Source organism: Triticum aestivum, chromosome 6D, assembly GCF_018294505.1.
Source record: "Triticum aestivum cultivar Chinese Spring chromosome 6D, IWGSC CS RefSeq v2.1, whole genome shotgun sequence".
Taxonomy (NCBI): Eukaryota; Viridiplantae; Streptophyta; class Magnoliopsida; order Poales; family Poaceae; genus Triticum; species Triticum aestivum.
In genome coordinates, this window is record NC_057811.1 from 422,626,319 (window position 1) to 422,647,014 (window position 20,696).

Below are 20,696 nucleotides of genomic sequence, written 5' to 3' on the forward strand. Positions count from 1 at the left end.
TCAACACCTAAAATTGGGAAAATGCTAGATTTTTATTTGGCCAAGTAGTCTAATCACCCCCCGCCAGACCTACTTTCGATCCTACATAATGTCATGGTTAGAAGTTATCCTAATTATTCTTGTCCCATTTGCGAATGCTTGCATCAAGGGTATAATCATAAGTATGTATTTTTTTCCAAGTAAAGGCAGTACATAAGCATAGGCTCCACCACACGATCAATGCAATGAAAGTTAAAGTCAAAATAACTTGGTGAAATACCCGCTTTCCTCAAGAATGATTTGATCGATATAAGCAACACCACCGGATTGTCCTTTGTGTAATTAAGGATTGAGCCATTTACTACACTCTCTTGCTTTTGTTACAATTTATGTTGTTGCGCTTGCCATCACGTCCAAAAGAACAATCAAAGAATCTTTGCTACTTTACTAGTTTCCATCGACCAATTTCTTCTGCTCCTCATTGCGTAGACACTCGTACTTATTGAAAAAGATCCATAATTGATCCCCTACACTTGTAGGTAATCAAATACCTACTATTCAACCAATTAGCGGGGCCAATTGATTAATCGGTTTGCCAGCCAATAAAATGCCAAAATTTTGGATGGGCAATTAACTACAAGAAGAGGTAAAGCTTATTTTGTCCCAAAATGTAGCACATTTCCCTCTCTTCTCTTAGCCGCCTGCTCCTTCTTCATCGTTTTAGTTTTGGGGCTCCCACTCCTTAGATTGTTATGCTGCTACTGGTTGGCTATATCTACGTTGTTGATCTGCCCTCTCCTCTGTGTAGGATTCTATCGCTGCAAGTGCTCCATCTTTGAAAGGAAATTCAGATGATGTGGGGTGGCTTAGGATATATGGATATGTAACACTTTTCCTTGTTACACTAACATGTACATTAGAATATTTAAACATTTAGTACATTGCATGTTTGCTATGTAGAGATATAACCCTAGTTTCTTTTATTGAAATAACTCAGATCTACTACATAGATTCACCGGAAGTACAAATAACTTAAACACAGTGAAAATGACATCGAGATCCATGGACCACCGAACGATCATTATCACCGCCAGAACGACTCGCTGCACACCGCTTCCATACCCGGAGCCAACCTGACCTTGTCAATGAGAGCAGGGAAGTTTTCGTGCACGCGCCCCCAAAGACTGGCACCCAGAGCCGCAGTCGTCGTCGTTCAACCCTTGAATCTGAAGAAACTAACACCAAATCTCATCGTAGCGTAAGCACGACGAGAAGCCCCGAGGAGCTAGCAGGAATCTACATCAGAGCTCCGTCTAACCTGCCCCGACGGATGAGCTGAAGAAGGATCGGAGCCCGGAAGGCTGACTTGAAGAAGAAGTGTCGCCGTCTGTTCGAGCGCCATCCCTGCCAGGACTAAAACCCTACCCATCTATTAGCCGAAACCAAGGCACCCGGATTCCACTCCTGCCACCTGCTGCTGGAGTGACAGGCAGAGAGGAGGTGAACCCACAGGCTCGCTGACGGAGATCAAAGGGGGAAGACTTTGCCCTAGTCGCCTTGCAGGAGGGGAAAGAAAAGCACATAAAAGTCCAAGTCTAGATATGACCCTAATTAACCTACCGGTGAATGAGTTACATATAATTTTAGTTAGGTCAATTCGTCGAGTAATCTCTATACAACACCCGAGCGAGCATTTATCGACTCTCGATATCCTGAACATCACTAAGATCACACAAAAATGCAAAGGATCCACGGAAATCCACCCCTCTCATATGGCCATTGTTTGAATATAGAGTATATATATACTTCCTCCGTCCGAAAAAATTAGGTGCTAGATACATCCATTTAGGGGAAGTTTTCTTAGACGGAATATATCGTTTGAACTGAAATATAGAGTATATAGGTATAAAGTGCATGTTTAGGTTTTAGCAGTCTCTATTTATAGGCAAGATTGACCAATAACTAAGGTAAAGTTGACACTTGAATAATAAAGCTACGGTAACCAGTGGGGTGATCTTGGCCGTCGAGCGACGAGGAGTTGAGGAGCGAGCTTGCCGTTGATTAACTGATGAATGAACTGTCACTGTCTTACTGAATTGAACACTTGCATCCTTCTCCACCCCCACATAGCCGATGTCCCGCCTCCGCCACTCCACCTCCACCGCGCCGATGTTTCACCTCCGCCTCCTCCGCTGCCGCTTCTCCTCCATCCCCATCTCTCCGCCCTCGCGCTCATGGTCTCCCGTCACCGCCTTTGCCGCGGCCACAGAGCGCGTCAGCGCTGGGACGCTCAGCCCGGAAGACGCACACCGCCTGTTCGACGAATTGCTACGGCAGGCCACTCCGGTCCCCGCGCGCTCCCTGAACGGCTTACTTACGGCCCTCTCCCGTGCGCCGGACACCGGCGCCTGCAGAGACGGCCCCGCCCTCGCCCTCGCCCTCTTCAACCGCACCCGCCGAGAAGAGGCCGGCTCCTGGGTGGTGCCGTCCACAATCTTCACCTACGGCATCCTCATGAACTGCTGCTGCCGCACGCGTCGTCCGGAACTTGGGCTTGCCTTCTTTGGGCGCGTCCTCAGGATGGGCCTGAGGACAAACGTGGTCGTCGCCACCACGGTCCTCCAGTGCCTGTGCGGCGCCAAACGGACAGATGAGGCTGTGGACATCCTGCTACATCGGATGTCCGAGCTCGGGTGCGTGCCTGACGACTTCTCATACAACATTGTTCTGAAGAGCTTATGCGATGATAGCAGGAGCCAGCGGGCACTCGACCTGCTCCGGATGTGGGAGAATGAACGAGGTGTCTGCTCCCCCAACGTATATACGTATAACACGGTCATCCACGGCTTCTTTAAGGAAGGTGAAGTAAGCAAGGCATGTAACCTATTCCATGAAATGGCGCAGAAAGGGGTTCCGCCCAATGTGGTGACATATAGCTTGACTATTGATGCGCTGTGCAAGGCCAGAGCTATGGACAAAGCACAGTTGTTCCTCCGGCAGATGATTCATAAAGGTGTTCGACCGAACAATGTGACATATAATGTCATGATCCATGGATATTGCACTCTGGGACAGTGGAAGGAAGCGGGTAAAATGTTCAGAGAAATGACAAGACAGGGTCTCATACCAGATATTGTTACTTGGACCTCGTTCATGGCCTCTCTCTGTAAGCATGGAAGAACCAAAGAAGCTGCCGAATTCTTTGATTCCATGACTGCCAAGGGCCACAAGCCTGATTTGGTCATGTATCATGTTCTGCTCCATGGGTATGCAACCGAAGGATGCTTTGCTGATATGATTAATCTCTTTAATTCAATGGCAACCAAAGGTATTGTACCCGATCGTCAGGTTTTCAACATTTTAATTGATGCACATGCTAAACATGGAATGATGGATGAAGCTATGCACATATTTACTGGAATGCAGGGACAAGGAGTGTGTCCAGATGTAGGGACCTATTCAACTCTAATATCTGCACTTTGCAGAATGGGTAGGCTGGCTGATGCCATGGATAACTTCAGTCAGATGATTGGTAAGGGAGTACAACCGAACACAGTTGTTTATCACTCCCTAATTCAGGGTTTCTCTACACATGGTGATTTGAGGAAAGCAAAGGAGTTGGTTTATGAAATGACGAACAAAGGTATTCCTTGTCCAAACATTGCATTCTTCAGTTCTATAATGGACAGTCTATGCAAAGAAGGAAGGGTTATGGATGCACATGATATCTTCCACTTGGTTACAGACATAGGTCTGAAACCTAACATCATTACGTTTAATACGCTGATTGATGGACATTGCTTAGTCGGTGAGATGGAGAAAGCATTTGGAGTACTTGATTCCATGGTATCAGCTGGCATTGAGGCTGATGTTTTTACATATAATACACTTGCTTATGGCTATTGTAGATGTGGAAGGATTGATGATGGGTTGATTCTATTCAGAGAAATGTTGCAAAACAAACCTAAACCCACAACAATCACATATAACATCATACTGGATGGGTTATTTCGTGCTGGGAGAACATTTGCTGCAAAGAAAATGTTCCTTGAGATGATTGAAACGGGAATAACAGTGAGCATTTCCACATACAGTATAATACTTGGAGGACTTTGTAGGAATAATTGCTCTGACGAAGCGATCACCCTATTTCAGAAATTAGGAGCAATGAATGTGAAGTTTGATATTAAAATACTCACTACCATGATCAATGCCATGTTCAAGGTTTGGAGAAGAGAAGAAGCTAACGGTTTGTTTGCTGCAATATCAGCCAGTGGGATGGTACCTAATGCTGATAGGAAATCTTCTAAAAGAAGGATCAGTGGAAGAAGCTGAAAATATGTTCTCATTAATGGAGAAGAGTGGTTGTGCTCCAGACTCTCGCCTTATAAATAATATCATCAGAATATTATTGGAAAACGGTGACATCGTCAAGGCTGGAAATTATATGTCTAAAGTTGATGGCAAGAGCATCTTACTTGAAGCTTCAACTACTTCGTTGTTGATGTGTCTCTTTTTAAGTAAAGGGAAATATCGGGAACAAATCAGTTTGCTCCCTGTAAATTACCAATTTTTCAATGGAGTCAGTTGATGCACTGGACTAGGCAGATAAACATTGGCAATTTGGCATGGTTTGGAGCTCCCTCTCAATGATGTCGACATGAGTTCTCTTCCATGCGCTCACAAGATCGAGCTGTGTGTTGGTGCCACCCCAGCGTTTTGGCCTGATGCATGCCGCTGCTGGGCATGCATCCTATGGACATCGCCTCTAATCTGCATGCCATTTCCGTGCTCAAGGTTCGCATCCTCTCTTCCTCTTAAGAATATGCCAGGGGTGCTAGTACCCCAGGGCCTTTTCTTTTTTATTCTCCTGTTGCTGTTTTGAGGTCTTCATGTTTATAGTTAGATGCATGTGTCATTATAGACCAGAAAACTGTATGAGTTCCTGAACTAGATACCGTCATATATCACCCTAAAGGACTTACTGAACCCCCAATTTAAAATTGAGTTCCTGAACAAGATACCAATATTAAACATTTTTCATACATTTTCTTGGTGCATTTATTTATGTTATGACTATGACGTATGATCTTAATCTGGAAATATCTCTTGCAGGCATGCCTTGATGTTGTTTTTCCTTATGTTCACTAGAGGGAGCAATGTGGCCAGCGAATTTCACATTTTCTTCTCTGTTGATAGCAGAACTCAAGTTGCAGTTGATATAAAGACCTTCAATTCATTCCATATAAATTTGTCGCATATCTTGTTCCTTTTTATTAATTATATTTATTTGGAATTCGATCAAGTACCGTAGAATGTCGCCCATATTTTGGACAGATATCAGTTGACTTTTCAAATTTTGCATTTGTGTCATCCAAGCACTCTTATTTTATCTTCCTTGGGCAAAGTTCTTGTTACATTATGCACTTGTGTCATCCCAGCACTCGCATTTTATCTTCCTTGGGAAAAGTTCTTGCTGAATTATGCACTTGTGTCATCCAAGCAGTCTAAAATGATTTACTATTTGCAGGTTCTTTAGACATAGTGAGTTGCAGTATGTAGTAACTTATTTTTTTGTCCACTAATTAATCTTAAACCTTCCCTTATGGCAGGCAACCCATTGTCTATGTGGCAATGGATACATAAAGAAGTACCCAACTGGTCTTTTCCTGAAAAATGCAAACTGTTTGAGGTTGGAGCTGGCACTGTAGTGAGATGAGAAGAATGATAATTAGCTCTTCAAAGAGGACTGAAACTATTCTTTTGGCAGTCAGGTGTTGGTTGCATATTTCTAACTAGAGGAGGTGAGTACCGAGTAGGATCTAAAACGTTACCAAAATGTCTCTGGGTTTCATTGTTTGACGATATCCTATCCAAGCCTTCCGGTTCTTTTGTATATGTCCAACACACTTGCAAATAAACATCAGCACGTAATCGCATTTGATTCACTATTAGGTTTTTGTGTAAAAAAAAATTAGTGCTCCTCCCATATTTTTTGCAAGCAGCGTAGATCCCTGACATAGTAACATCTTTGTGCAACGTATATAAGCATCGGACATACTGGTTTTTACAACCTTTTGGATTCAGCACAGGCTATAATACCCCTTACCACCTTTACGGGACAGGAATGTGATTTGCAGTTTCTTGTTTCTATATGACAATTCAGCTCTAATGCAACACAAAATTGGGAAGTTAATGTCAGGGGAACCTAATAACCTTTGTGAATAGGTAGCGTTGCCTTTTTCTACATTGATTTTTTTTCTTCAGATGGGGCTATAATGCACTGAGAGCGAGTTGTCCTTCCTTGAACTTGAGCTTCTCTTCTTCCTGCTGGTGGATATTAGTCTCGATGGCTTTGCCCATTTCTACTGGCGATGGCCTCGACTACACCTTGTTGGCCCTCTGCAGCACTAGGTTTCTCTTCACAGCCAGCAGGCACCTCTGCATGGAATCCCAATGGGACAACGACATCATTCATGTATGGCGGAATAGAGGCTTCCTCCTGTATTCATGTCTAAGAAGAGGGCCTACTAACTCATGGTATCTCCTCCTATCCCTGATCATGGGCTTTTTCTGTTGACCAAATATGAATTTAGCTTAGCAGTCGGAAAGAAATATCGTCCAGCATATTTTCAAATAAAATCTAACAAAGCATTCTTTATAGGGGGAATATATTGGGCCCACATGTGGCCATCAGTGGAGTTGAGATGTACTATGTCTTCTCTTCTCCCAAACCAGGCCGAGCTTTGTGAGCCCAAAGCCTGGGAGTTTATGGTTTTATTTCTCATCAAGGATGTTGGGGGACTTGAAACCTCGGTAGATGACCGGCTAGTTCATTTTCTCATGGCGGTGTTCGATCCCCCTAGCAGTTATGTGGGCTATCTTCATCCTGATATGCAACTGAGTGGTACTCCCTCCGTTCGGAATTACTTGTCGCAGAAATGGATGTATCTAGACGTATTTTAGTTCTAGATACATCTATTTTCGCGACAAGTAATTCCGAACGGAGGGAGTATTTGATTAGAATTGTTATCTACAATGACGCCAGTTCAACTTATAATTTCTTGTACTCGTATCGTAAATGATACACCAGTAGCCTTTGATCCTCTGTGCAGTATCCTGCTAAGCTCACCAAGTTTGGATGGCACAAGAGGCTGATCATCAAGATCTTGACTGGGAACTCTGTAGCCTTATACTTCCTCCGTTCCAAATTACTCGTCGTGGTTTTAGTTCAAATTTAAACTAAAACCACGATGAGTAATTTGGAACGGAGGGAGTATCAGTTAAGGTCTAGTTGCTTCACAGCTACAAGCCGTGAATCAAAAATTATAATTGAAGCAGTGAGCAATTTGTTGCAAGCCAGCAAGATTATCTGAAGAAAAAAGACTGTATCTGAAGAATGTTTATCATCAAGGCGCTATTGTATATACCCGGCCATTTTCACGGTGGCCCTTGTTGACCCTGTCCAGCTACCATCTCCTAGAACCAGAAGGCAGTCGAAGGCGGAAGTTCTTGGTGGCTGTCCCTAGCTCACGGAGTTTGAATGCCTTTGCACTTTTGGCCATGGCAGAAGTTTCTGTGGGTTCGTGTTTTGGAGACAAGGATGATGGCTCATTCGAACACTTCGTGAGGTGAGTTTCCGCATTTGTTAAGTGAAGTTCCCATTTTGTGCGTACTTTACTGCAAATGCCCATCTGCAAATGGCTGGCAGATTGTGTGTTCTGGCATTGCTGCCAATCAACCTTGCTCATGCTAGCAGTTTAAACAAATGCCTATCACACGGATTTCCTCTTTGTTCGTGGCAGTGTCAGGAGCAGACTCCACGATTCTACCAACTGATTCCTCGAGGTCGAGGGGCGCTCCAAAATGCATCACAACCATTCATAGGCTCGAAGCATTCGTCTTGGGTGCCATCTTCTTTTCTTCTTAGGCTTGAAGCATGAAAAGCACTTTGCATTGTTCTCTAAAAAAAAAAGCACTTTGCATTTCAACGCTGTATATAAATCCTCCAACCCCTTACCCCTCTACCGTGAAGATGAAGCCTCGCGCTTCCTCGGCCACGGCCACGAACTGGATTTTGTTCATGTATTATGCCTGTCGTCTAATCTTGCACCGCACATCAATAGGTTTTCTTGTTTAGTCGGAACTTCAGATCATGTGTTAGCGGGGGCGGCCGTATCAGGGATTTTTGTTTGCAGTAGATGTTCTGAACTTCTATCAGCCGGTCTCTTCCATCTACAAAATGACAATGCGCGCGCGCGCGCGTGTGTGTGATGTTTTTCGTGCTTTTTTGTTTTTGTTTTGAAGTTACATTGTCGCGCTTTCTGAAGAGTCGAAAGTAAGCCATGGCACACGTCAAAAAGAAAGAAAGCAAGCCGTGGCAGAGTGCAGGCAGAGAGGCAGTAGTCAGGCTCGTCGTCCGGAACACGATTCCACCGCGGCGGTGCGGTGCGGTGCCAACATGATTCCGCGGCACGCACCGGGGCCGCCGGGAGGGAAAGGCGCGTCCAGCCAGCGCGCCGATCACGCGCCCTCCCGTCGCACGTGTCGTGACGTGAGCCGCCGAATCACGGCCAGCCAAAGCGCACCGCGAAAAAAGCCGAGACCCAGATCGGACGGCCACGGGACGAGGAGAGAACCCCACCCCCACCCCCACCCCCAGGCGCGCGACGGCCGCTTAAATTTCAAACCGGGGCGCGTGCCGTCGGCCGGACCCGACGCGAGCCAGCCAGCCAGCCGCCCTCTCTACCCAACCCACCCCACGAGCCGCACCGCACAGCGAGCGCATCGGAAAGAGAAAATTTCAAAAGCGGGGGGAGGCCGCCACCGCCGCGCCAATTCGTTCGAGCACACGCCGGATTCCCTTTCAACGGCCGGCGCCCCCCACCCCGCGCCCGCCCGCCCGCCCGCAGATCTATCCGTCTATATTAACGCCGCGACAATTCTCTCCTCCGATCCGATACCGCCCACCACGCCACGCCACGCGACACAGATCCTGCCTCTGCCCGCACGCGGATCGGCGGCGGCGACGACGATGTCCGCGGCGCCCCACTCTTCGACAGCCGTGGAGACGCCGACGGCGACGGCGGTGGCGCCGGCGCCCCTCCCGCGGCTTCCGAACCCGCTGCCGCTGCCGCTGTTCGCCGAGCGCGGCGGGGGCGCGAGGCTACGCCACCACGCCTACAGCCGCAAGCAGAAGTCGCTCGGCCTGCTCTGCTCCAAGTGAGTGCCATCCATCTGTCCTTCGCGTCCTATTATCCGCCGGAGATCTGCGTCTTTCTTACCCAATTCTCTGGCGCGTGCCTTTGCTGCAGCTTCGTGGCCCTGTACGACCGGGACGGCGTGGAGTCCATCGGGCTGGACGACGCATCCAGGCGCCTCGGCGTCGAGAGGCGCCGGATCTACGACATCGTCAACGTGCTCGAGAGCGTCGGGGTCAGCTCTTCCTTTCGCTTCCTCCTCTTCTTTTGCCTGTTACCGGATAGACTTCTTCGTAGTATATCCTCAATTCTTCGGTCACGGGGTCCTGAGTTCTGCTTTGAATCAATCCCCTGCGAGTAGATCCTTGCGAGGAAGGCCAAGAACCGCTACTCCTGGATAGGCTTCGGAGGGGTCCCGATGGCGCTGCGAGAGCTCAAGGTTTGCATCTGCATTTCCATGCGATCGTTCCACCAACAACTGTCAGTGTAATCCATCTCAATTCTGGTCTTTTGCCTGCCTGTATTTGCTCATCAGGAGAGGGCATTGAGAGAGAAGTCTGGCCTGGCTCCTCTGCCAGTGGAGGAGCTATCTGCTGCCAATGTATGATTTGTTGTCTGCATCTTTCCTTTGCATTTATCCATGTGGTACCGGTGAACAATGTAGTTCCTGACTATGTTGTTCCTTGTTCCATTTGATGTTGTAAAGATGTCCGATGACGAGGACGATGATAAGCTGGGTGATCCGGAGGCCGAAACAGAGGGTGACAAGCTGAGCCAGACTGTTGACAATCCTTCTGACATGCCTGATGCACCTCCCTGCCGGCTTAGATCTGGTATGGCTGCATTATCTGCTCTAATGCTGGCCTGCCGTATGGTTTTAGTCTCATTTTGTCGTGCCAGGCTTAGAATTTTGGTTGCCACGTTTTCAGATCATAGGAAGGAGAAGTCTCTTGGGTTGCTCACTCAAAATTTTGTGAAGCTGTTCCTCACCATGGAGGTGGGAAATTCTGCATTTCCTTGTTTCTGTTTTGAAGATGAAGATTTATGGTTTGTGGAACTGTTGTTGATTGGTATGAAATCTGTACATCCAGCAGGTTAGCACGATCTCACTTGATGAAGCTGCAAAGTTCCTCCTTGGGGAAGGCCATGAGGAGTCCAATATGAGAAGTTAGTATCTGTACTATTTCCTCGGCGCAATTCTTAAGCTGTATTAGTATGAATACCAATCAAAACAAAAGCTAATAGTATGTCTTATGTTTATGCTACAGCTAAAGTCCGGAGATTATATGACATTGCTAATGTGCTGTCTTCACTGAAGCTCATTGAAAAGGTATGTATGCTGTTACAAAATAAATAGCTGATAAGTCTGTCAGCTGCACTCAGTACATATACATGCAGCTCTCCTGCATGGTCTTAAAAATGTTATTTGTACCTAAATGATAATTGATGTTCTGGAATCTGTTCTTGAATCTTTTCACGCAGACACAAGTGGACACAAGGAAGCCTGCATTCCGGTGGTTGGGCATGGCGGGGAAACCAAAAGCAGAAAATGGTGTCACGGTTGTTGCATCCCCAGCAAGGAAGACTCTGTCAAACAAGAGAGTCTTTGGAACTGAACTCACTAACATTGGTATAAATAGAAGCCAGCTGGAACCAACAATCCAGAAGAAAGCGAAGCTGGCACAGGGCGGTGCTGATATCTTGAAGAGCTACAACGTGGCCGCGCAGAAGCAGCCCGGGCAGGTTAACAAGAGTGGTTTTGTTTATGGGCCTTTCCACCCTTCTTGTGCAAGAAAACAGGAGCCTGATGACTGTAATAATTGGGAGAGCCTTGCCGATTCATTTCGACCGCAGTACCAGAACCCAGGTTGGTATTTATCAGCACTTCTTTGGTCTGGTTTTGTTCCTTAGTAGAAAGTTGCTTACTTTTTTAGATGATGAGAAGTCAATCACTTTGTCACTGCAGATGTTAATTTCTGATAGGAAAATACTTGTCGTTGATTGTGCTGGAAATAGGAATTACAGTATGACTAGCAATCTAGCTGAAGTTACAGCATGAGGCCTACTGCATTTGCCCTGACACGCCTTTGGTTGCTGTGCTTCTTATTTGCCATGCATACTTGAGGAGCAGAAATATGCCATATAAAGTGAATCATGTTATTCGTAATCAACCTTCCAAATGAAACTATCATGCTGTATTTGTAGTGTGTGATGCTTATTTGAAATATGTAAGAAATACTATTACAGTTGCTACACTCATACTAGATTTCACGGCTGCTCATAATTTGGTATCTGTAATATTTTAGTTGGTGTTAGTTAGTAGACTCGGTCTATGCAAGTGGTAGTTCCCTGAATAATTTCTAGCACAAAAGAAGTTGCACATAGCTCCATACATATATGAATATGCATATCTATGTGATTTTGGAAATCATGCTAGATTCATAGAAATAGCATGGGAGCTGCTCTCTGACTCTCTGGAAGCAAGTTCAATGTTTTTTCGACTATAGTATTTACTGGCCAATTCTATTATTTTCCATCAATTGCAGCGCTCTGACCTCTTTGAGAATTTCTCAAGGAAAAAAGCTTGTAGTTGACATTTTCATGTGGTTCTGTTGCTTGAACTTCCAGGCATTGGATCAGTATGAGACATTGAATCTTCTCCGTTATAATGTAAAAAAACTGACAGTTTTGTCCCATCTTTTTTTTTTCTGAATGCAGCACTTGGTGACCTTTTTGCTCATTACGTGGATGCGTGGAAGTCGTGGTACTCTGAATTTTCGCAGGGTAGCGGCATCATGCAGCAACACTTGGGCAGTTCTGTTAATAATAAACGATTTTTGTAGGCAAACTACAAACCCAAGCACAGTAGTCCTGCATGCTTGGGATTTGACCTGTACAATTTGTCAAAATAGAAGAAGAGGGGAGACAGATAGACGGCTTGGCCTAGGGTTCATTGTATTTACTCAATGCAGGAAATCTTTAGGCTTTTCTAGTCCAAAAAGAGTGGGAACATTTTCTCACTGTCAATGTGTAACTTGTCTACTCTTCATTCTTGCACCTACAAGTGTGCCTACCTCTGCATTCTAAAGCTTCTGTTTTGCACATCTCTTTCGGCGACAATCAACCGACATGGAAACACTATTGTTCAACCAGAGTTGTATCCTTTTTATGATACAACCTGGATGATCTCATTTTAGCTGTACAATTCATATGAAAGCAAGGCAAAACACACGTCAAGTTAAGCAGTCGAAGACTCGAGGTCGGTCCTTCCAGGCTGGTATTTTTCCAATTCAAGGGGACTATTACAGTAGGAATCATAATATTTACAGGGTGCTAGGAAGTTTGCATATGACTTAGACTACCCATAGTGGGAGTAACATAGGTAGTAACATCACACATATCTAGGTTAAATAAATGATGTGGCATGCAATAAATGAAGAAAGAGATGCAAGTGGTAACATAGCTAGTTACTACTAGTATGAATAACATCACACATATCAAGGCAAGATGTGTCTATAGCCTAAGAAATGAAGTGTTGCATGTTACCACACATATATTACTCCTCACTATAGAGGTACTCCCTCCTTTCCGGTTTATAAGGCTCAATTCAAAAATCTCGCCAACCAAGGTAGATGGTGAGTGGTGGAAAACTTTTTGTAGTTTGCAAAATCACCCAATTAATGCTCTTGTTTTGCTCAAAAAAGTATGTTTACCAATGCATTAATTGCATGCATGCATGCATAAATTACATGCATTGGTCAATTTTCTCTTAATACTTGCATGCAATGATTTAACGCATCTTGGAATCTGAACATGTGATGGGAAACAACCAAATTGAACCTTATAAAATGGAAAAACTAAAATTTTGAGATAAGCCCTATAATCCGGAAAGGAAGGAGTAGTAACATAGACTAGCAACATGAGCATGTTACTAGTCTATGTTACTACCCATTGTGGCTAGTCTTACTAAAAACCTTCGCCTGTTTTCGCCTTTAGAAAAAAAACTGCACTTTTCTTTTTGGACACCAAATAAGGCTGCATTTGTTTTCACCTGTTTTTTTTTGGTAAATAAAGAAGTTTTGTTGTGAGAAGTTGGAACTTGGAAGTTGTCTTTTGGTTGGTCTAGATTACGGAACGGTGTATGAAAGGGATGGTTGATTGAGCCAAGTGGCCCCTGGCCATTGCCAGGGCTGTTTCACTTGTTTATGATGAAAGAGGATTGGTTGGCTTAGCTTTGTCTTCCTAATAACTAACATCAAATATTCCCAACGTCATGACAGCGGCACTACATTTAATAACCAGCTCTTTTGGTTGAATGCACAATAAAACAATTCTGCTGGCTGCTGGGCAGTGCATATTTTCCGAATTCCGATAGCCAATCGATACATGAAAATTGAGATGCTAGTCGTATCATCAATCATTAACATCATGAAAATTGAGATGCTAGTAGTTCTATTCTGTTCATAAGAAAAATGTACTTACGTCAGAACTTATTAGAGACCACCAAATATTATACTGCCCCAAGTGGCAACCACCCCAATAAAGTAGGAGGAAGATCAGATTTCATACGCGATCGATCTGAAAGAGCTGTGCTTAAATAAATATATACAAGAACCCCCCTGCAAAAATAAATAAATAAATAAACATATACAAGAATCTTTTCCTACAAAAAACCCTGACGCAATTGTCGTCTTGTCAATTTTTAAGAGGAGGGTAATCAATGTTGCAAGATTTATTATTAACCTATGTGGCAGTCAAACTGGCCCTAACCAATAAGATTGCGTCGCACGAGCGCTGCGCCGCCGGCCCGCCAAGGCCCACCAGGCAAGCCGAGGCACCAACCTCTTCCATCCATCTCCTTCTCCCCTGCAACCATCTCCCCTTAATAAGGAGGCGACCAGAAAAATCTCCTCCTTCCTTTTATCTCTCCCACATCCCACCCACCCCCCGCCCCGGCCCGCCTCCGCCCCTCCTCCCCCCGGAACCCTAGCCAGCCAACCCGCCATGGCCGCGGCCATGCTCCTCCGCCGCCTCCCGGCCGCGCGGCCCCCCCTCATGGCGGCGACGCGCCTGATCTCCGACTCCACGGCGCCGCTCACCATCGAGACCTCGATGCCCTTCACGGCCCACATCGTCGACCCGCCCTCCCGCGACGTCGCCACCACCCCCGCCGAGCTCGTCGCCTTCTTCCACGACATGTCCCTCATGCGCCGCATGGAGATCGCCGCCGACTCGCTCTACAAGGCCAAGCTCATCCGCGGCTTCTGCCACCTCTACGACGGCCAGGAGGCCGTCTGCGCCGGCATGGAGGCCGCCATCACCCGCAAGGACTCCATCATCACCGCCTACCGCGACCACTGCATCTTCCTCTCCCGCGGCGGCGACCTCGTCACCGCCTTCGCCGAGCTCATGGGCCGCCAGGTCGGCTGCTCCCGCGGCAAGGGCGGATCCATGCATTTTTACAAGAAGGACGCCAACTTCTACGGGGGCCACGGGATCGTCGGCGCCCAGGTGCCCCTCGGCTGCGGCCTCGCCTTCGCGCAGAAGTACAGGAAGGAGGACACCGTCTCCTTCTCGCTCTACGGCGATGGCGCCGCCAACCAGGGCCAGCTCTTTGAGGCGCTCAACATCTCGGCCCTCTGGAAGCTGCCCGCCATACTGGTCTGCGAGAACAACCATTGTAAGTTCGTCCGCCGATCGTAGGAAATTCGGATTGCATCTGGATTCCTGTTTTTTTTTTCATCTGACGTGACGCGATCTGGTCGCTATTTCCGTTATGCAGATGGGATGGGAACGGCGGAGTGGAGGGCGGCCAAGAGCCCCTCCTACTACAAGCGTGGTGACTATGTGCCTGGATTGAAGGTAATTTCAAATCCCTCTTGTTGGTTTTGCTAATCATTGTGCATGGATTGATGAGGGTTGATTAGCATCGTGGATTTTATTATTCTGCGTGCTATGTTTGATTTCTTTTGGTGTGTTTTAAATGGAGGGTTGACCTCATAGATTCTACCTATATATGTCTTTTGAGTTACAGAAGAGGCCTTCCTTGGTCGAAGGATATATAATTGGTTCACTATGCTATTTTAATTCATGCCTAGCTGTTCCAACATGTACAGGAAGTAGTTTCTTCAATAATTTATTCATTACTATGTTTTCCTGAGGGCAGCTTTAATTTGTCGTAAGTTACTATGTTTGTATAGGAGCTACAATGTTTACTTAGGAGTAGAACTTCATCTTCCCTAGCTTATTGTCCATGATGAGTTGGGTTACACTTCAAACTATGTCTTTGTTTTAACCTGCATTTGTGAGCCAATTTCTCCTTTGAATGCGAGGTGATAACATAAGCTTGCATTACATGTTTATGTCCTATTAACATCCTCAAATTATGTTTGGTGTAGGTGGACGGAATGGATGTTCTTGCTGTGAAGCAGGCATGCAAATTTGCGAAGGAGCATGCCATTGCAAATGGCCCAATTGTTAGTGCCCAACAATTTTTGTTTCTTCTACAATTTAAGTATGCATATCAGTATAATGCCTAAGACTGTAATAACTTAATTTACCCGCACTCCATTTTCTCTTGAAAAAAAATCATCTGCTATGCCTAGCTCAGGTGTCAGATTTGCCTGACATTAATAATTTGCCGGATCTGTGTCCAAGAATTTGGCCTTGCTTGTTAGTCTATCACTTGGTGGCTCTCTACAGTAGGTGGCTTGAATTATATGTTTGCAATTGTTCCATATAGGTGATTTATGGATTGGAGACTTGGATCTGAATACGCTGTATACTTTGATGATCAATACATCTAACACTGATTCCATCTTCTTTTGCCTTCCATTGTTTCCCATCGAAACACTTGATTGTTCTGTTTCCAGAACCCCAAATATCACATTGTTTTGTCATGTCAATTTCTGCTAACCGCTAAAATACCCGTTCACCCGTGAAGTATGGAAATGCTATGCACTCGGCCTGATGACAGCTTTGAACACTGATTGACCCGATGCTAACTTTAATGTATTGTTGGCTGCTGCTGATTCTTTTTGCTACTTAATTTCGCGGGCAGTTACAGTCCTCTTATACATGGCCGTGATTATTTCCATAGTAGTCCACCTATTGTGAATAATACTCCCTCTGTCCCAAAATAAGTGTCTCAACTTTGTACTAGCTTTAGCACAAAGTTGTACTAAGGTTAAGACACTTATTTTGGGACGGAGGGAGTATGTTTTTGGGATAGTTTTGTAAAGTGGAGTTATTTTGTTAGTAGTGCATGATAGTTACTAATATTTCCCATTATTTAGGTTCTTGAAATGGACACGTATAGGTACCACGGCCACTCTATGTCCGATCCAGGAAGCACTTACCGCACCAGGGATGAGATCTCGGGTGTAAGACAGGTTGGAATGTTGTGACCTTTATTTTAAACGTTGTTTTGTGCCAAATATTTCTATTTCAGACTATTATTTGTTTTGTGGTATCAACAGGAGCGTGATCCAATTGAAAGGGTTAGGAAGTTGCTCTTGGCTCATGACCTAGCAACCCCTGCTGAGCTCAAGGTATGTATGAGCTTGTATTGTAAATTGTCAGTTATGTTTATTGTATAAATAGCAAGTGAGAATCATAGATACAGAATTACCATTTAAATAAGAGGAAAGTTCTAATTCTTACTATGAATATGTTTTCATCTCAGGACATGGAGAAAGAAATTAGGAAAGAAGTCGACGCTGCCATTGCTAAAGCCAAGGTTACCATTGCATTTGGATATACTCCTTTTGTGCACTCTAAATTAGTTGTGCTTATCACTTACATATACATGTATTGATATCTCCAGGAAAGTCCTATGCCTGATGCTTCTGAGCTCTTTACAAATGTCTACGTTAAGGGTTTCGGCGTTGAGGTCAGTTAATGTCTGATCTAATTTATGTAGGCTACTCCGAAGTGAATTCACCATTTTTATCTTGAAGTGATTCTGGACTTGTCAAACTGATGGTCACAGCTTTTAATCTTGTGAACTGGCATTTTAGTCTAATGTCTTGTTTGTGCTAGTAGTAAGTTGCAAAGAATTGAATCATAACTGCTGTTGCACAGTAACGAGATGGAATACTAAAATTTTATGATTTTGGTCAGAACCGACAATTTTCATTGCCTCTTGAAAATATGTTTTCTTCTGTACTACCTCTGCAACTTAATATAAGACGTTTTTTGACACTATGACTTTCAAAAAACGTCTTACATTTTGATACAGAGGTAGTATGTGCTATAGTAGATTATATATTGGTCGAACCATGGCTGCACTAACACGCACTACTTGATGATGCAGTCATTTGGCGCAGACAGAAAGGAGTTGAGAGCTACACTCCCATAGGTCACCAACCTGAAGATGAAGATGAGTACTCTTCTAACACGTTGAGATATCGAGGAGAAATAAGCATCAGTGAACAAACCCTTGGGTGTTGCTGGCAGTTTTTGTTGCAAAACGAACCTGTATAGAGATGTGATGTCAGGGGAATTCGTTCCTTATTTGTTTTGTTTTCCTTTTTTTTTCTTCTGCAATTCAGTTTAACTGCTGCTGGCTGGCTTCTTATTGAAGCTAGTGATTTGGCCTCCATAATCGCTTCTGTTCGCAAAATCATGAGGTGGAAATTAATGTTTGCCTGTGTCGTAAGTCTCAGTTATCGATTACACTTGCAGTCCTTGCCGTATGGCGACTGTTATATTTCCCTGTTCTCTTAGTCTTATCAAAGGCAGCAAGGTGGTTGTTGCAGCAACTCGTTAATTGCCTAACTGTGATACGCTTAACTAGCTATTAGTATATGCTCTGGTTATTGTCTGCTAGCCTTTTAGATTATGTTTTGTTTTTGCTACCATAGACCAGTTGTCAGATGTACTTGCAGTCATGATTTTGTGCCAATGTATATGGTGCAATTCAAGCATCCTATCGCAACACTTCCTGAAACTCTGAACGACTACCCACTCGCTGGTTTGGGCATCACCGAGGAGATATGGCACCTCTCCTATGATTGCGGCACCATGGGCTTTGTTACTTTTGATGGAATCATCATCTTGGAGACATGATCTTGCCTGGAGCACATGGTTTGCGCTGATGTGGTTCGCCGGGAACCGTCGGAGGCGGGGTGTGCGTCATGTCTACGGTGGTGCTTCCGTTCATGACAGCGGTGGTGAGCACTCTGTTTGGTTGCATTTTCATCTCAGCATAGTTGTTCCCTCTTGGTGCATGCTCATCTCAGCATTCATCTTCATGCATCCTCCTAGTGTATTTATGTTAAGCTAGTGCGGACTCATGCATCCTTCATACACCCTACCAAACACACCCGACTTGGAATGTAGGCAGCGCCACACAAGTTCCGTTGGCCATCCTATTGGGACCAAGAGTGGCACATGTCTGCTCGTCTTTAGATATGTCCTCTCTCTGGTGTCAACGAGGTTATCGAACATGCTTGTGGAAGGCACGACCGACAGCAAAACGGAGTGCTTATTGATGAAGTTGCGGTGAAGTTGAAGTTGGTAGGTCATGGGTGTGATTGATGATGTACAATGACATCGCTTTTGCCGATGTGGTGCTTTTTCGTTTGCGTTATGTTTTCTCGACCTTTTGGCGTTTCCGCATGTTTTATAGTGCTTTAGACCTAGTCTATGTAGGTGTAGTGTGTCATTTGTACATGTTTTCACCTAGTTTTCTGGATCTTTGTGATGTAGTGGATATATGCATCTGTGTTTGATATTACATCGGTATCGTGTATGGGCTGACATGGTAAGCACGGAGACCTAAACCTTATAAGGTTGCTCGTTACAGTATACATACCTAGGCTTGAATCACTGAGTGAATGGACTACTTGGATAGAGGGATTAGGTGTGCTTGGGCACCAAAGTGGACTTTCGAGATTGTAAGCTGCTATTTTGTAGTATACCCTCACATGGAAGAGGAATGTGGTTTTTTTTATCCCAATCATACCACTAAGTTTGTGGAGAGTGGAGACCAAGGTTGTTCTTTAAGGATAATGAAGTTACAAGTTAGAGAAACTGATTTGTAGGAGAACGATTGTATTCCATCCTTGCTTATCCGAGGGAACTTTTTTCCAATGGCTCGTGCGCATGTGGAACCTATTGAATGTTAAAGAAATACAATATGCATAAGCGCTCTGCCCCACCTGCTCTTATAGTCAAGGGCGATATGTTTGGGACATTTCAATGTTCAAGGAACAAACAGGTGTGATCAAATGGAGTCATATAAGCTCAAGGATGATTGGCAGATATCAACCCCAGCAACGTACCTAGAATCTTGGTCCTGGGGCGCCAGTGTTCAAATTTTGTGAAAACCTACACTACATATAATACAATTTGGTCTAAACATTGGTTCTCCATAAGTAGTCTTGAAATTGCATCAACTTGTTACGTATTTAGTGTTAAGTACATAGTAAAATTTACTTTGCAACTTTAGACAGGTGCCATGGGACCCCCCTGATCCGCCCCTAAATCAGGTATTGCACCACCGGAAGCGCTCTAAGAAAATCTTGCGTCATATGCAAGGCAATAGGGATTGCATGTTTACATATCGAGATGTGATTATCTTACAATTGTGGGTTATTCAAATGCAGATTTTACTGGGGGGCACTCGTTTGAGGGGTTGTATTGGAGAAAGTTTCAAATAAACAATAAATGCTTTATCAATAGCACGAACATACTTTTTAGCATGTTGTGAGGCTAGTGAGAAGGCTGCATGGCAAAAAACGAGACTTCAAGTGGTAGACAACATTTGGAAGCAACTAACATTATACTACGATCATAGTTTTAAATAGCCGGCTATAGCTCCGCTATAGCCTTTTCAGCAGGGTGCCGCTAAATGATCGCCTTCACAAATAGCCCTCTATAGCCCGCTATAGCTGATTTGGAGGTCCGTCGCTATTTTCCATAGCCCGCTATTTAAAACATTGACTACGATAATGAACCCACAGTTCTCTATCCTGTGATAGGTGAAGTGGTGCTTTATATATTTTTGAAGGCCAATGGCCATGTATTAAAAGAACCAACCCTTATAAGGCAACTCCAAAATAGAATAGAGGTTGCAATCATATCCTTAGAGAAGTCAACACTATCTTTCTCCGCACATGACAACAACGTGCCATGAACCATGCTTGATGTCGTGGTTGGAACTCTGCATCATCGTGGAAGCCATCAAGAAATTGAATCTGTGCGGGAAGTCTTCGGGCTATGCCAGAAGAAGCCAATGACCACCATCCGAAGAACAAACGGATCGTCACCCCAAAGAAGAGGATAAGGAGAAGGGATGGACATGACGAAGATGATCGCCACCTCCATCAATAGGGACTAGGAGAGACACTGCCACTACCTTGATGTCGCGACTAAGACGCACAAGCGCCTCCCTACATCTGAAAGAATCCAAACAACGCTAACACTACCTCCTAGAACCAAAGGAACAACAGAGAGAGCCACAACATCGGAGGGAGATCTGAAGGAATTTGTTTGTCGTTCTTATTGCCACCA

The 20,696-nt window shown here is 44.8% G+C and overlaps 2 protein-coding genes and 1 pseudogene across 3 annotated transcripts; all 3 read left to right on the plus strand.

Moving 5' to 3' along the window:
- Positions 1-2,062: 2,062 nt before the first annotated feature.
- LOC123145536 (protein Rf1, mitochondrial-like) lies at positions 2,063-8,272 on the plus strand (annotated as a pseudogene).
- A 371-nt stretch (positions 8,273-8,643) lies between these two features.
- Positions 8,644-12,267, plus strand: LOC123145537 (E2F transcription factor-like E2FE). Of its 2 annotated transcripts, none has more exons than XM_044564969.1 (10): positions 8,644-9,201; positions 9,294-9,414; positions 9,541-9,618; positions 9,715-9,780; positions 9,886-10,012; positions 10,109-10,176; positions 10,274-10,346; positions 10,448-10,509; positions 10,662-11,046; positions 11,898-12,267. In XM_044564969.1, exons 1-10 carry the CDS (start codon positions 9,014-9,016, stop codon positions 12,020-12,022), a joined length of 1,293 nt encoding a protein of 430 aa, XP_044420904.1. In that variant the 5' UTR covers positions 8,644-9,013; the 3' UTR covers positions 12,023-12,267. The 2 variants fall into 2 exon arrangements, with proteins under 2 accessions (XP_044420904.1, XP_044420903.1); XM_044564968.1 differs by having other exon boundaries at positions 8,697-9,201; positions 10,271-10,346.
- A 1,807-nt stretch (positions 12,268-14,074) lies between these two features.
- LOC123145538 (pyruvate dehydrogenase E1 component subunit alpha-1, mitochondrial) lies at positions 14,075-17,838 on the plus strand. Its single transcript, XM_044564970.1, has 8 exons — positions 14,075-14,859; positions 14,962-15,041; positions 15,578-15,655; positions 16,475-16,570; positions 16,658-16,729; positions 16,864-16,917; positions 17,005-17,070; positions 17,494-17,838. The coding sequence occupies exons 1-8, from the start codon at positions 14,184-14,186 to the stop codon at positions 17,536-17,538; spliced, it is 1,167 nt and encodes a 388-aa protein (XP_044420905.1). The 5' UTR covers positions 14,075-14,183; the 3' UTR covers positions 17,539-17,838.
- The last annotated feature ends 2,858 nt before the right edge of the window (positions 17,839-20,696 follow it).